Source organism: Centrocercus urophasianus, unplaced genomic scaffold (genome assembly GCF_019232065.1).
Source record: "Centrocercus urophasianus isolate 14NV4802_14NV808 unplaced genomic scaffold, USGS_Curo_1.0 seq_14, whole genome shotgun sequence".
In the NCBI taxonomy this organism is placed as follows: domain Eukaryota; kingdom Metazoa; phylum Chordata; class Aves; order Galliformes; family Phasianidae; genus Centrocercus; species Centrocercus urophasianus.
This window is the reverse complement of record NW_024884586.1, coordinates 11,313,525-11,328,261: the sequence shown is the minus strand read 5'-3', so window position 1 is coordinate 11,328,261 and position 14,737 is coordinate 11,313,525. Positions and strand designations below refer to the sequence as shown.

General features: G+C 35.0%; 1 protein-coding gene across 7 annotated transcripts in view; it reads left to right on the top strand.

Moving 5' to 3' along the window:
• SHANK2 (SH3 and multiple ankyrin repeat domains 2) overlaps positions 1-14,737 on the top strand; it is a 336,255-nt gene that overhangs the window by 186,013 nt on the left and 135,505 nt on the right. For all 7 annotated transcript variants that reach the window (XM_042813893.1, XM_042813887.1, XM_042813890.1 and 4 more), the window contains one exon: positions 2,200-2,275. In XM_042813893.1, the coding sequence (XP_042669827.1) occupies positions 2,200-2,275 (76 nt within the window). The remainder of the gene's footprint in view (positions 1-2,199; positions 2,276-14,737) is intronic.

Sequence of the window (14,737 nt, the reverse complement as noted above, 5' to 3'; positions counted from 1 at the left end):
CACGAAGTTCTGACATAGATATGGTGTACCTCAAAGGCTTTGACTGGCTTAGAGAACTAAGAAAATCTGTTTGGACTGAGCCAGAAAGTCCTCCAGTCAAAAATTCCTGGGTCATACAGATGCGAATTTCATGGTTGCAAGCTAAACCAGGAAATTTTCAATGTGATTTTTGATGTCTGTTAGGCTAATACTTTGATGGCATTTGAGAACCAACCTGTATTTATGTAAGATATTTTCCTTCCTCGAAAAACATGTTTCTGCATAACTGTCTTCCCATAGATGATAAAGAAAAAGACAAAGGGGACATACTAAACGTTTCTAAGGAAAAGATGAATGCCCTAAGTATCTATAAGGCTGTTCTGTACAAATGCTGTGGATTTACTACATCTAGAATTGGTTGTTCTGAAGTATCTTAAATATCTGCTAACTTTTCAGAATTTACATTGATACATAACATGGAGGAAATATTCTGCTCATGATTAAATAATATTCCTGAAATGTTTAAGTCTTCAAAGCAGATGAGGACACTTCCTTTCTCAGAAGATAAATGAGGAAGATATATATATACACTTTTTTAATTGTAGTGGAAAAAAGAGACAACTCAGCTGTTCAATAAAGTAACTGGTTATACATGTGCAGAAGAAGCAGTGTTCAGTATGGAAACATCCAATTTTCAATGTCATGAAAACTTGTCATGATTTCCAGGCAAATTTTGCTTTCAGGTGTTGGAGCAGGCTGCCAAGATAGTGTAAGAAATAGGCAGATGTGGCACTGAGGGAAATGGTCAGCGGGCATTGTGGGGATGTGCTGGTGATTGGTGATCTTGGGTCTTTTCCAACTGCAATGACTGTGTGATTCCTGTTAAAAGGCAAACTAAGGTTCAGAAAATTGACACTTTTGGAATGATAATCGTAAAGCTTCCAAAGAATATTCATTCTTTGCTCTCTTTTTTTAAAGTTTTATTCTATATGAATGCTGCTATTGGTAGTAAATTTGTTACGTGTTTTCCTGTCTGAAGAAGAATATGACAAAAAATGTATCCACTGCCTGTACAATATTTTTTGTCCTTCCCTGAAGGTGTAATTTATATATGCATTTTGTAATAGTCTCTCAGTGTAAACATTCTAGGTTATGATATTTGCTGAAAAAAAAAAAAGAATAAATCAAATACTGGAGTAGCATCTGTATCTTTGACATATGCTTGACTGGTGCTTTTCAAGATACCCATTCAAAAAATAGGAGAACATCTTTTGAGAAAGATATATGTTTAGCTCTTTTATCTGCCATTCTATAAATACTGTTCTAAACTACAGTTTTAGACCTGTACTGAACCAGTATTGATATTGGCTAATCTGATTGTAGAAATACTTGTTAACATAAATTTCATGGTCATAATAGATTGATTTAAAATTGCAGCCACTGGATATGGGGGCTGTTTCAGTGGAATGTGTGGCTTTGTTCTTTGTGGGGTTTTGTTTGTTTTTGTCTTGTTTTTCTTAAGAAAAGGATGGATATCAAGTTTTAAATGGCTTTTCTTGATGGATGTGTTGTTGTATCATATTCTTTTGATCATCCTGTTTTCAAAATACAGTTTCTTTCTATTTTTCTTAATCCTTTGTTCCACAGTTTGTTAGATCGTTTGCTTTTGCTGTATAATACTATTACAAGTCTTATAGCACCATTTATTTGATTGATGGAAATCAATGTGGGCACTTTTCCCCCTTCCTTCTTCTCTATCTGGGTAATACAATGGCTGAATATACTTTCATTTTATGTGTTGCATGTGTATATTTAAACAAACAAACAAACAAACAAAAACCTCATTTGCATATATATTTTTTGCTACTTCTTAAACCTTTCCAAACTGAATTGATTCTTTTGTTTTATTTCTTTTTTCTTTTATTTCGTTTCTTAGTCCAAGAATGCTTTTACCTCTGAGAATGGAGTTGGAACATTCAAACTTAGAACTAACATGTTACATTATATACAGAGATTTATTAACTTGGTGCATATGATATGGTAAAAGAATGTTTCAACTCAAATGTCAAAATTTCTTCAAAACTCCTAGAGACCATTTTAATTCATTGTAAGTTTTCTTTATTGACATATAGCAGAAAATCAACTTTGAAATTGCTAATGAAAGCAATGTTTGATTAAAAAGTATAGGAGTACTATTAAATGCTCCCCTTTTTTATGCAGAAACACGAACAGATAGAACAAAGAAACTGTTTAGACACTACACAGTTGGATCTTATGACAGCTTTGATGCTTCAAGGTAAGGATTTTTCTTTTTGGTTGCAATCTGTTTACAAAATCTTTCTGAGTTTTATTTAATTGTTACTTATGATTTAGACTTTAGAGAGGAAAAGGAAAGCAGATTACAAAACTGAATTTCTAAGATATCGTTCTACTTCTAGATCTTTTTAGCATAGTTTATTCTTTTCTTATGGAATGGGTTCACAAAAATCATGAATAATGAAGTAATAGCAAATTTATGTTCACTATTATGTTTTTATGAGCAGTGAAGGAGATCAGCATCTCAGAGAAGCTGTATGTTCTAGCTGTTTCCACAGTCAAAGGCCACTTAAGCTGGATATTTCACAAGATCAAGCTTTGTCTATCTATTTGCAGGATCATACTTGCTGATTAGAAAACCAAAACAAAGTTTTATGACTTAATTTTCTGAATGATATCTTAGATCCAAAGCAGAAATTAAGCTGCTGGAAATTAGAAATTTTACAATTTAGATAAATTGTTTCTGGTTTCTGCTGAGTATTCATGATTTCAAAGCAGGTTTTTCTCCTGCATGTGCATAGGATGTATAGCCAGCTTCTGGTAGGAAGTTAGCTATTGGTGTCTTGAGAAAATTGTGGTGGCATACTGGAATTTCTTATGCTTTTCTCTTGACTGCCTAATTACAGCTTTTCAAGAAAGACACCTTTTTTGTAGAAGAGTTCTGAAATGTGTAAAGCAATGATGGCAGAGTTTCATGTGGCATGTTATCTATTTCAAGAAAAAAAGAAAGTGGTAACTGCTGTTTCTATTATGTGATCTTAGTCCAAGTTCTGAGGGTTATGCGTAATTTCTATGCCAGTTAAACAACTTGGAAGAATTTGGAGGGTGAAATTCATGTCGGATGAAGTTGTTTGGATGCCCAAGGCATCCTTCCCTGTTCCTGCTGGTCAGTGTGCAAAGCTCTGAAAGGCAGAGAGCCTGCTGCTTGTCTGCTGCTTACAGCTTGTAAATATTTGGAAAATACTAATGCTTTAGTCCTATTGAGTTGTAATTTGAAGGACTATTGCAGTGCTGGATGAAGAAGGAAGGTTTGGTGGCACAGTGGGAGAATGCACAGACTTGTGGGTGAGATATGATTATCCCATCTTAGAGTATCTGATGTTCCTGTTACAGAACACAGTGTGCTGTAGGGCATCAGCTCTGGCTACTGTGGAGCAGAGAAATCCCATTTCCACATCTTGCATATTTCCCTGCTGTGATCAGCCAAGTTAACAGAGCTTTGCACAGTGGGACAATGATGTGATTGACTACATAGTCTAATAATGATAAAGTTGTCAAGAAAAGCTATTATTCTGTGCTATGAAACACGTAAATGTTCTGCAGAGCAAGAGAACTGGTTAAAAGTTTCATTTTCAGAGAGCCATGATGGCTTTTTGCAAGACCATCTGATCATTCTATAACCATAGCCTTGTCTCTGTATTTCAGAGTTAGCAGAGTTGTTTCAGTAAAGCAAAAAGTGATGGCTATATCACATTGCCTCACATATAGAAAATAGTTCCACTTGGAAACCTATCCTTAATGATAATTTGAAAATGACAAATTCTTTCTTTTTTTTTTTCCTACTCTTAAAGTATTGGATTTGTGTAATGCAACAAAGCTCTAACGCGTTTACATTGTCTAATTCAGGCTACAGGGAGGAAAGTTGATCAGATAAAATGAAAAGTTTTCATACACACCTTAGTCATTGAGTGATCAGATTTGAAGTATATTTAAAATTGTTCCTGATTTTGTCAACAGTGTCTTGTAATTGTCTGACGAGTACAAGAAAAAGCAACAGAGTTCTCTTGGCAGCTTCTGAATAAAGCAAAGTTTTGGAGAAAATAAATTTCCCCTGAGAATCTGAATCCCAGGGGTCCCATTTTGAAGGATCGTAATGATAGCCCAGCAGTACAAGCTGAAATGAATACTTTCTCCTACCTTACCATTTTAATGGGAAAATTCAGGAAATATAACTGAAAGGTATACCTGTCCAACACTTTTTTTAAAGAGAAAAATGTTAATTTTAGATTTTTTTTTTTTACAATAATACAAGAAAACTTAAAAATTTAAAAATTGGTGACTGAGTTTCCAAAAAAGAAAATCAATTTTCCCTGAGACACATATAATTTGCTGTAATGAGGTGTTTACTGGGAACATATGCCACGTTGCAAGGTAACCTTCCTTCTTCATCCTTTTCAAACACGCCACATAGAAGAGAAACAGCATTCTGGTACTTGCTTTATTAAAACTGCAATAGCAAACATGCAGCAGCATGAAGTTGAGATTCAAATACTGGACTGAGAACAGTAGATCAGCTTTTTGTACATCTAAATGCTAATTTTACTGTTGCTTAAGTATTGTGGCAAAGAAAAAGAATTTGTATTTAAGAACGACAGGAGATTGGTGTGACTTTTTAGTATGTTGAGTACATTTAACTCCTAGCATGGGCTTCTTCAGAGAGAGATTGTTAAAAGTGGCAAACATGATGTCAAACTGACAACAGTTTGTGATACTTCCAAGTTAGGAAGTAATCAAAGCAGCATACTATGTTATAGTTTCCTATCAAAGTAAAGGAAGAATACAGGAAGAAAAAAAAAGTATAACTGCTCACAGATGAGCTTTAATAAACATTTGTTAGAAGGCGATTGTGTTTATCTGCTAAGAAGAGCTTTGAAACCAAAGTATTAGCAAATATGACTCAATTCCTTTCCAGAGATGTGGGGGAGTGAGGGGAAGTCTCTGTTCCACTCATTTCTCCTTCCTGCTCCCAGGAAGACAAAAACTGCTGAGTAGAAATATTCTGTTCAGAAATCTATATTAATAGGCTTATTCACATGCAGGAAAATGTATTGTACGTGGCATTTTTCATCTTTAGGAAAATGTGCAACTTGAGTAATGAAAGTTCATTAAATCTTATTTCAGCTTCGCATAAGATATGAATTATCCGTAAATTAATATTCCATGAAAATGGATAGTATGCTTACTAACGTGCAGAAAGGCAGTGAGGATTCCTTGCCAGTACAAACAATCATTAAATATCATATTTATATAATGTTTGGAACTACTGAGACTAATGTATCAACTGACTTCAATGCTGATGGGATGTATTAATTCTGTTATGCAAAAATGACGTGGTCTCTTGAACCTGACATGTGCTGCCACCGCTGCCATTCCTTTACAGCAATTTCTATACTATTTTATTAAAAACTTTTAATAACTAATTTCTTTCAGTTTCCTTTAATCCTATGCAGATGAACACTGAAGGGAAGGATAGGCTTTGTTGCAATTGCAGACATTTGAGAGAGGATAAAGCCTCTTATGCTAGGAGGATAAATGGGAATACGTACATGTCTCTGGACATTCGTCTCAGGCTTCAGCTCCGGAGGCTGAGCTGAAAAATGGGATTGTTGGTTTCCTTCTGCATCCCAGATGGAAAACACAGAGAGCCCCATGCCTGCAGTGGCTGGACTGTGGCATCAAACTCAAGGAAATAGAAAAGACCCTCTAGGGCAACAAACCCCAGGCTAGAGTCTCCACTTGATGGCATGCCTTGTAGCCTCAGATAGGAGCAGGAAGTAGGCACAGACAAAAAGCAGATACACCAATGCAATTGCAGGGAGATATATAAGACAGCTCTGACACATCCCTAGAGTTCTTTGGCTATCCCTGCTTTTGTGTTCAACGGTAGTTCCAACAACCATGAGATGCTGCTTCTGAGAGTTGGAGGTAAGGGGCAACCTACCAAGTCTTGTCTGGAAAAATATTTGTTTGTGTTTGTCTTGAGTAGACTGAGTGGGTGATGTTGTACAAAGAAGAAGCTTCCAGAAAACAATTTGTATGCCTTAAACCAGTAACTTCATGAAGTCTTGTTGAATTTCAGTTTAGTAAGAGAAATTAATACTAAGGCATAGAATGGATGTTGAATTATTTTTTAATTTAAATTAAAATCATTATAGATCTTTACAAATTGTAATTTTTAATCTGCTTTTTAACATGCAGTGAGGGAATTGATTCCATCAAGATAGGTTAGGGAGTTATTCACTCAGGAAAATCAGAGGGAAGACAAAATTAAATAAGTTAAAATGTGTAAGATTAATTACTTGTGCACTTTCACATGTAAAATATTAGCTACCTTTTGAAGGATGTTATTGTTGATAAAGTAACTTAGTTTTATTACTCTACAGACATAAATGTGAGATTTCAATAGTGTGTAAGGATTGCAAACATGGTTTGGTGGAAACACACGATCCAGTCACCCTCATGGATTTGGGAACTTTACAATACACATGTGGAAACTTGTACTACTGCATTAATTGCATCGTCTGCCTGCTACCTTCAGCAGTATAGTCAAATAGCGAGTCAATAGGATAATTGAATTGCCAGCTTCTATGCAATTACAAAGTATATGATATAAATATAAGGTTTAATGTCCCTTCCATTACTTCCCCTTTCTTCACAGTCCAATTGATTTTCACATCTTTTTTTTTTTTTTTTTCCCTAACCACTTTAACTGGTACTAATCACTGCACAGAAACTTTCTTGGTGTCTTTTCATGACCTGCTTTTACTACAGCACTATTAAGAAGCACATGTGAAAAGATGTAATAAATTTTTTTCAAAGGCTGATTGCTACTGAGTTAATGATGGTAGTGAATTTATTTGCTTTCTGATGGTAGTTCTATCTTTTTGGATGAAGAGAAAGAGGAAAATTTGACTGTGTAGTCATACACAATGATATGTGTAAGAAAGCTTAATTAAAAGCTTAATTCATTAACCCTAATGGCCCTGCCTGGACTCCAGTGGCAGCATCCACATCTCACGAGCGTAGAAGCTGATGGAAGCAACTCCTTAAAAACCAACTGATGTACAAACATGTAATGAAAAAAAAAAAAGAGATCCTTCTCAGCTTTCTATCTTATTAATTCGCTATTGATGTTGTCATCTGCAGTGTTGGGTAGAGTTGTATATGCTTTAACAAACAGCTCCGAGAGCCTCCTTAGTGCAGATGAAGCTGTCTGTCCCAGGAACTTGTAGTGCTTTTTATATTTTTATTTTATAACCTATCGACTATACTTGTTGGATACTTCAGTTCTTGTCCCGAAGTTGTGCTGTGTTTGGAGCTGCTTTAAGACCCATAGCATCAGATGTGATACACAAGTATTACACTGTATTTTTTGTTTTAGTGAAAACTTTTGATACGGAAATACTTTGATCTGATTTAATGTTTGGCTTCACGTGGAAATACTCTCATTGTCCTATTCCTGGAAAATACAAGTATTCATGACTTGATAGATAAATACACTTTTAAAATGAATGGAATTTCTTTTGAAAATCTCTGTTCCTTGAAAGTCCTGAGATCCTAAGCACCAGAGAAGAAAGAAACTGAGCTTTTCCTGGTTGTGGTTACAGCAGTGGTATCATTCCTGTGTTGCAGTGAATTGAGCATATGTACTTGCTGAGGGCTGCTTACTTGTGTGCAACTATCAACAGCAATCTGTTAAGTCTGGCAAAGGGTTCTTCATGAAAGTTGAAGAGATGTGTAAGGTCTGTTGTTGTTTTTTACATTGTTTGCCACGTTGCTTCTCCCTGGACCTGGAGAGTACAAGGGCAACATAGATAGTGGAGAGGTCTTCTTATCAAGAAGAGAGGGTTCTGCTTCTGATCTTCTGTTGGATGGCACCAGTTCTGCTGTACTAATATTTTCTGTGAGATTTGTACTGTCCAGTTAATCTCTTTTGGGAGTTGGAGTAAGGATATGAAAATGAACACTTGCTCTTAAAAACAGATTATTTTCTTTTACTTGATTCTTGGATTGATACATTGACAGTAAGTTGAAAGGGATTTTACAGTATTATTATGCAGTATATATGTGTATTTATTGCAGGAATAGATTTTAAACAATATTCTTTTTTTTTTTTCTCTGATGGAAAGAAACAAATACTATAATATTTTTATTTAAAACAATATATAGCTCAATCTTTGTTGGGTGATGGTAGTAAAAATGTCTGAAAATGCTCATACTTGTAATGTATATTCACATGATATAGTGGATGTGTTTACATTTGAATGCAATGTTAAAATTTTAATTACATAAGATCTTTGCACATGTGGTACTCTTGGTTCTTCCAGACAGAGAGAACAAGCAGCACTGACCAAATTATGGAAACAAAAGTGTGAAAACTTTTTTTTTTTTCCTGTGTATTGTTATTTTATTTCTAAAGATATTTGGGTAGTTTGTCTGATGCCTACTCTGAATGAATATATGCTTGCTTTGAGTATAATGGTTTGATAGTGCTGAACTGCTCCATTAATGTGTGAGGTAGAAAGACAAGGGCAGCTCATTTTTAATGCTTTATGCTTCATCAGTGTGAAGAATATAATTTAATACAATTAGGGAAATTAAGTATATGTTCAAGCAATAATTAAGGCATCATAGTTTTTTGTGGAATAGGAGGAGATATAAGATGCGAAGTCTTTCATTTACTATTATTTAACTTCTAATGAAAATGATCTCACTTGCTAATAAACAACTTTGCCTTCACTGCTATGTATACCGCTGTGACCAAGCTTTTTATGTTTGTGACTACAGATAATATTTAAAGTAATTGCTAAAATTAGTGGGAAAAAAGGGTGTGTATGTGTGCATGTATCTGAACTGTAATATCACTTTATTAAATCTGCGCTATAATCGCATAAAAATGCATGTTAAGATCTACTGCAGTTACATTTAGGTGCAGTATTCCACAGTGAGTGGTGGGAGTTTCCATAAAGTGGTAAGCCCATTTTTGAGTTCCTTATTAGTAAAGTTTGTTTAAAGCACTTTAGTAAGATCCTGCTTTTAACAACCGATGATTTTGCTACAGTGACTTAAATTTATGAGACGTTTTCTAGGCTAGATGGGCTAAATTTTTAGAGGTAAAGCAAGGAAAGACCAACAGTTCCCAAGAAGGAAGTTAAGAAAAATACATAGCTCTTCCCAATTTTAAAATTAAAACTCTGTAACTATAGGTACAGATCTTGTTTGTCAAGGCTGTGATTTGGTAATGGGCCATTTCTCATAGAGCCTTTGATGCACTCAAGTTCTCTATCACTCCTCTGGCCAGCTGCTGGAGGGCAGGAGGGGATTTAATCAGATATTCTGAACATGGGGAGGAATAAATCTTGCTAAAGTAGAACGGAGGGAAGTAATGTGTGTATATGTGTGTGTGTACATATATATGTATACAGGAAAAGGAGTGAAAATGACAGAAGGTGGGGACACAAGAAAAGACTGTGAGGATGTGATACCAGGTTAGTTAGAAGCAGGAGCATAATTACATGCAAGGATAGAGCAGAAGAAAACAGGAGATTTAATGTTTGTTTTTCTGAGAAAAGGAGAACAATTAAGTTTCTAAGAAATACTGTTTTACGTTCTTGAGTCCCAGCCTCCACTGTGATGACTTAGCTTCCTCTGTGTGACCTTTAAGTCCCCTCTCCACTCCACCTTTGTCCACCTTTCTCTCAGCTAGTCACTAGATGAGCAAAAGCTAACATATGGTGCCTTCGATTATAAGTGATGCATTTTTATGTTTTGGCAGCCCAAAAGAACAAATAACTGTGATCTTTCCTTCACAGAGAGCAATAATTTAAATAACTTTTTTCCTTTTTCCAGACAGAGCTTAACAAATATTGGTTGTGTTTGCAGAATTTGATCTACAAGGCAAATTTTAAGGGTGGCTGGCAGACAACGTCTTTTTTCCTGTTAAAAAAGAAATTAGCAAACTAGAAAGAGGACGCTGTAAAGCTCTCTCATCACACAAAACATTAAGGCTGATGAGAGAAGGATGTTTTCTTCTGTTCTAGGACAAAACTGAGGTTCTGGAGTTACATTTCTTTGGAGGTTTTGCTTCTGCCCAGTTTACACAGATGAATTTGCTAGAGAGCAAGCAATGGCTGGGTCAGGGTATATACCTGAACACAGTTCCCTCATATAGTAGATCGCTTTGACTTAAACCTGAACTTTGCATTGCTGGTGACTGCCAAGAACCTGACAAACAGAACAATTATTTGTCCAGGTCTTTTGAAGCTTACTCTTTCATTGTCAAGTGGCAGATTAGCTCAGTCCTCAATAGCTGTGGCATGCAAGTGGGTATATCAGATGTGGATGACTGGCAGATCTACCAGCTGAATAGCTGCTGATCTTGCTAGGGGTGCCTGTGCACTCTGGCGAAACTTTTCATCTTTCGTCTTCTCTGGAGAAAGAATCTTTAGCCAAAAGTCAAGCCTTTGTTAAAATATATTGAAAAAGAGATTATTTTTAAGAAAGAGGCATTTCACTAGAACTGGTTTTGTGAAAAAATTCCCAACAGAATATTAATGAAGGTTCAGAAAGTTCACTGTTGAGAACTAGGGCCTATGTGGAGCAGTTTGTGTTATGCTCTAAACCAGCAGTTCCAAAGATAGATGGTGCAGCACAGTCAGATCCAGTTGCAGTTGCACTTTTAACAGATACATTATATTATATCTGTACTGTGAACGCTTCAAATTTAATAAATTTTGAAATACACTTAAAATTAAACTCAGTGCAACTTTAATTAGTCACCCAATTTAGTTGAAATGCTAAACCAAAATTCCTACTGTCTCCAGTACTTACAGTATAAAAAGTGTAAGAAACTGCCAGAAAATAAGCTGTAATACAGCCAGCAAGCAAGAAAAGGGGGCAATATGGAGAGATTCCAGTTCAACATTACCTTAATTAAGAAAAGTTATTGCTGGTTTAAATAAAGCAGAATTCTTTCTCTTAATCAGCTGGTATATGCATGATTTTTCACTATTGCTACCAAAGCTATGAGCTAAACTGGCTGTTATCTGACAAAATTTCTGAGAACTGATACTGTTAGATGGGAACACTGCTAAAGTGAATGTTTCTCAAGCTTTTTTGCAGATAAGTAAACAGTTCAGAGTAGACTTAATATAACTGAGGGCGTTAGTGTAATTAGAGATGAAGGAGGTGGGAATGTATTTCAGAAAAAAGGTAAGGATGCTGCCTCCTTTTTAACGTTAATTAGGTTGTAAAATAATATGGTAATTAGCCAGGGTTTTTAAACTGATTTGTGCAAATTAAACACTAATTGACACCTTCCCTTATCTTCCTTATAGAAAAAGCCTAGATCGTATAACTTCCTTATTCTTTGCTGTCTTAAGACTTTTGAGAAGAAAAAAAGTGGGAAGTGCTTTTGGGAAAAATGGTACTCAGTGCCTTTGATAATGCTTTCTGTGTTTTGAGACAGAACTTGAAACCTACTTGTAACATATGCCTTATACTCAAGTGTCATAAAATTTTACAGGAATTTTAATGCTGTTAATTAAAACTAAAGATGAAGTAGTATTTTATATGAAATACTCATGTCTGTAAAATTGAAAGGAACTGTCAAGTCACTCAGATTTCTTGTGGTTAGAGCTGCAGTCAGTTTCCAGGAAATGCAGGACAGCAGGAGTATAACTCCTAGAGAGTAGGGCATGATGGAAGCCCTGAGGGATCCTTTAAAACTAATTTGAATTTGAAAACTGAAATCAGGAATGTTGACAGAAGCATGTTATAGAAATACTAGCCAAGAGATCCTGAGGAAGGCTGATAATAACCACTTGCATTACTGTGAAATGTGCCAAAACGTGATGACAGTACTGAACGAGAAGAAGGCACGTTTCAGGGAGTTTGTAAGGAGTAAGTAGTCCAGCTTGGTTGGATTACTCTGCGGAAGCACCACATGTGCTTGTCCTGCTCTTGCACCCTTCTCTGGTTTTGTCCTTTCAAAGAAGAAGAATGTTGGATCTTACCCAGCGTGGCTGTACATATGTCATACTGGCATTTGCTAAAAATGGGAGGAAAGTCTTGTTTGATGCATGCCAACTCTGAGATAAGCATAGAGATTGATTATCAGGCTTTATGAACTAGTTAAAATGCTTCATCAGCTGGAGAAGTTCATTGTTGTTATATATAGTTATGTTTTTCTACATTCACACCATTATCTTAAATCTGAATAAATCTGGATTGACGTCACTGGCTCTACCTTTTTTTTCACTTGACCTATTTGCTAACCTTGAATTTATTTTTCCTTATTACTGTGGTTGTCTGCAAGAATACTGACTACCTTTAGCAAAAGTATTTGAAAAATTATTGTTTAAAATAAAAGCTAGGGAGAGAGGTAGCATGATTACTAACATGAAAATTACTCATTTTGTGTGAATGCTTTAATAAGATTCTTAGAGAGAAAATTCCTCTTTTTGTGTGCTTTGGTGGCAATAAATAGAAGAGGCTAGAACTGCAACTGATTTGGGTGGACAAACACAATCCTAACAAGGATAAGTATTCTAGTTACTTGCGCATATTTGTTCTGTCTGTTTATTTGTTCAAGGCTCATAGTATGAGCAATGAATATTAATATTTTCATGCTGCAGGCATAGATTGCTCACAGGCTTGATAATTACAACTGAAAATTGCCATTAAGTATCAGGTATAAGTGGAGTGTGCTGCAACCCAAAAGACTAATGTGATTGATGGAACAGCTGTATGAAGGGTAGGATTCTGCATTATAAAACCTTCATATTGTGTACTAGAATTACACCTACATAAATGTTTCATGTTTAGTTTTCATTTTACCATGTGTTGTTATTATTATTCTTTTAAATACAAATGAAGTTAATTAAAATAAGGGAATAAAGCTTTTCTTTTTCTTTTTTTTAAATTTCATTTTGCCATCCTGCTCCCCCAGCATGCTGTTTTCTCTCTACCAATACAAATGCAAGAGAATAGTAACATTTATTTTAAAAATGATGGTAATAATAATAATGAAAAGCCTATATGCATACATTATAGTGTATTCAAGTGTAGGATTGTGCCCTTATGATTTGGGTTTTTTCCTTCTTACCCTATCCTGAGATTTCTCTATAAATTAAAATAGATTTTACTGGATGATTTATATTTCCAGGAAGTTTATTTTGACTTCCTTTTTCTCCATGTCAGTATGTTACTTTAATGGTTGTGTCCCAGCAACTGAAGGTATATAGGGAACTCGGGTATTACTTCAGATTTTCTGATCTTTCATACACCCAAAGAATATAATGTTATAATATCAAGTTGAATTAAAACTAACTAAAAGAGTGTGGACTGATACAAAGATATATAGAAAGTCTCTCTTTGCTTCTACATTGAGAAAAAGATACATAGTTTCTCTGTCATGAAATTTGATGGGTTTTTTGTTGTTTTTTTTTTTTTTAAACCTGTATTTCTTTATTATGTCTTACACAATAAACTCAAGGAGGTATATAGCATTGCTCTTCTTTTTAAAATAAAATGCTTCTTGTCCCTTATAGTTGTGGTTAATCTTTTGGGCAACTCTGTCAATCATAGGGCTGGAAAAAAAACAGCACAATCTTTCCGACTTTCTAAGGCATATCAAATCACTTCATAACTGATATTTTTTTTGTTTGGTAACTTAAAGAAGCACTGTTCATTTTTTACACAGGTTGTCAAGTATTCAAAATCCAGGAAAGACAACTTGATTACTTGTTCAAAAGTGTGAAGCATCTTTTTAAATTGAGGAAGTTATATGTGCTGTCAGGTTTTACTATCATCCATAATGATGTCATAATGTAATGGAGATCCATGAAATATAGGAATTAGGAAGTGCCTATACGTCTCTTCTGACATGTTACAGGTTAGCATTAATCAAAAGATGAATTTAAATGGATAATATGTAACACTGCATTTTGCATGATCAAATAGGCTTTTACTGAACTCTGTAGAAACAGCACTGATGCATGAGGTGGAACACAAATAAATGGATACAAAGATGTGAGATATGAAAGACAGAAACAGGTAATGGAGGTATGTAGTGTATCACTGAAGCATCATCTTTTCCTTTCCCATTCCTTTTCTGGGCCTGAGGATAGTAAACTGAAGAAGATATGGATATACTGAGTTAGACGTTCAAACATGGAAGAAAGCTGGAATTCGTATACAGTGTTGAGCATATTATTCTATTATCTTCACAAATTCTCTTTCCAGATGTTCAGATTTAAAGTAAAATCTTATCTTTCTCTTTGAATTCTACATATGCAGGATTGTATGCAGACCTGGTTTTATAATTGTTTTTTTGTGAAATAGCAAAATGACTTAGGGCTCCTGTCACTGTGAATGCCTGATTGAATTAATTATTATTCTCCAGTATAATTATTTTGAATGCATTAAACAGCATTTTGAGGACTTAATTGGCTTTTTTTTGGATGGACAAATGTGCATCAAAACATAGGGTTTAATTCATCTAATTCTGTTTTATCAGTAAATGTTGTACTGATGCAATAACTTTGCATCATAATAATGAGAATATTGTTTTGGGAAACAGCTGAACAGTCTAGGTCCACTTTAGGTATAGTAGCTCAATGGAAAAATAAAGTAGGTCTGTGCCCTGATACCCTATGTAAAG